The 2,318-nt window shown below is 34.6% G+C and overlaps 1 protein-coding gene across 1 annotated transcript; it reads right to left on the bottom strand.

Annotated features, from left to right (window-relative positions):
• Window positions 1–1,390: 1,390 nt before the first annotated feature.
• On the bottom strand, window positions 1,391–2,318 carry LOC126727876 (uncharacterized). Its single transcript, XM_050433778.1, has 3 exons — window positions 2,060–2,318; window positions 1,825–1,953; window positions 1,391–1,593 (listed from the first exon to the last, which is right to left on the bottom strand). Exons 1-3 carry the CDS (start codon window positions 2,316–2,318, stop codon window positions 1,391–1,393), a joined length of 591 nt encoding a protein of 196 aa, XP_050289735.1.

Genomic DNA, 2,318 nt, shown 5'->3' with positions numbered 1-2,318 from the left:
TTGGAGAGACCCATAGGCAAGAAAGCTGAAAAGGAGAAATTAAAGAAAAGAAAGAGTTGTGATGACGTGGTCCCAATACTTTCCTTCCAATTGGACGAAATCAAGGAAGAAAAGAGAAGAATGCATGAGGAGAAAACGGAAAGTATGCGCATTGCATTAGAAGAACGAAGAGAGGTAATGCGCATTGCATTCGAAGAATGAAGAGAGTTGATTCGTATCAAGGAAGAGAAGAATAAAGTAGAAAAGAGGAAAATGGAAGATGAACTTATGATGAAAGATATAAGAATCATGGATCCTGAGCAAAAAGAATATATTCGTCTACTCGTTTGGAATCTTGGAGAGGTTAAGGTCTAAATATTCATCATAATTTGAATATTATTATTGACAATATCTAATCAAGTAATTTTTTGTATAGTGCAAAGATACTAGTACATAGTTGACATAGATGATTTGATATTAGAATCTCTTTTGTAGTATTTACTTGTGTAGGGAACATGATTAATCTCTAATCATTTTAGATATATTTTTGTAGTCTTCACTTGTGCAAGGAAATAGATGCAATGTTGTAAATTTTGTATTGTGCACGAACAATAGCACTTGATTATTAAATTTAATTTGTGATTCTGTTCTTGTCATTCTGTTTTGGGTGAAGCAATGTCTCTGTTGAAGGTGGTTGTACTTGTTGATTTTATTGGTTGTAAATGCTATTTGAATGTAAATATGCTATTTTATTGGTTGTTGATTTTATTGGTTGTATATGCTATTTTTTTGCACTTTCTCAACAGGTGGCTGTACTTGCATAGTGTTATTTTTTCCATAATTATTTTTCTACATAATGTTATTTTTCTGCACTTTCTCAACAAGTGGCTATACTTGCATAGTGTTATTTTTCTGCATAATGTTATTTTACAACATAATTATTTTTCTGCATAATGTTATTTTTCTGCATAGTGTTATTTTTCTGCACAATTATTTGTTTTTGCAGAAACTGTTTTGTTTTTCTGTAGAAACTGTATTGTTTTTGAATTCTGCAGACGTGATTTTCTGCATAGTTCTACATTATTTTTCTACTGTTAGCAGGGGGTTAAATACCCCTGTTTGAAAATGTGTTTGCTTCAGGCTACATATACTGATTTACTAAGCAAATAAGCTTTGTTGAATAGCTGCAGTTGTGTTAAAAATGATCAATGATTAGGATAGTATATAGTGTAAGTTTACAACTAAACCTGAGTTGACAGACTTACCTAAGGGTCTGTCAACTTATATACGGCTTTTTGTTAAATCAATTTTTTGGAAACTTAGTAATATTAAACTTAGAAAATTTCAAATTCCAACGAAGGTTCACATTAAATAAAAGTAGTAATACTTAGAAATTTAGATTTCCAAATTCTTACAACTGGCCTTGTAGTTGCCATAGATGCTGGACGAGATCTGCTTGAAGTTGAGAATGAATTCCTCTATCTCTAATGGAATTATGACGTTCAATGAACTGCATAAGGTTACAAGTGGGATTATGTGACACTGGTTCGGGTCCATTATCGTCGATTTGATCATAATCAAAGTCATTTGCTCCAAGGTAAGTATGTCGCTCATCTTCAATGATCATATTATGCAATATTATACATGCCATCATAATGTCCTTAAGCGTTTCAAGGTGGAAAAAACGTGTAGGCCCGCGCACAATTGCAAATCACGCTTGAAGTACTCCAAATGCACGTTCGACATTCTTCCTAACCGCCTCTTGTGTGGAAGCAAAATGTTGTCTTTTACGGTCTTATGGTGCTGGAATTCTTTTGACAAATGTTGCCCATGATGGATATATACCATCTGTAAGATAGTACCCCATCGAATAGTCATTACCATTTATCAAGTAATTAACTGGAGGAGCACGCCCTTCAGCAAGCTCAGAAAATATAGAAGACCGCTCTAGGACATTGATGTCATTGTGAGACCCTGGTAACCCAAAAATTGCATGTCATATCCTAAGGTCATATGACGCCACTTTCCAAAATTATCATTGGATCACGGGTATGACCAATATATTGACCTTTCCACTTACTTGGACAATTCTTCCATTTCCAATGCATGTAGCCGATGCTCCCCAGCATTCCTGGAAATCCACGGTGTTGGCCAACCGCTAACAACCTTGCAATGTCATTGTTGTTTGGTGACCTCAAGTACTCTTCAGAAAAGATTGAAACTACCGCTTTAACAAATTTTTTTAAGCTTTTTATTGCAGTGGTTTCTCCAATCCTTATGTATTCGTCCATGAAATCAGCCGACACTCTATAAGCAAGCATTCTGATTACAGCGGTCAT

Source organism: Quercus robur, chromosome 5 (genome assembly GCF_932294415.1).
Source record: "Quercus robur chromosome 5, dhQueRobu3.1, whole genome shotgun sequence".
Classification (NCBI taxonomy): Eukaryota; Viridiplantae; Streptophyta; class Magnoliopsida; order Fagales; family Fagaceae; genus Quercus; species Quercus robur.
Note: the sequence above shows the minus strand (reverse complement) of the source record. Positions and strands in the feature narration are given on the sequence as shown.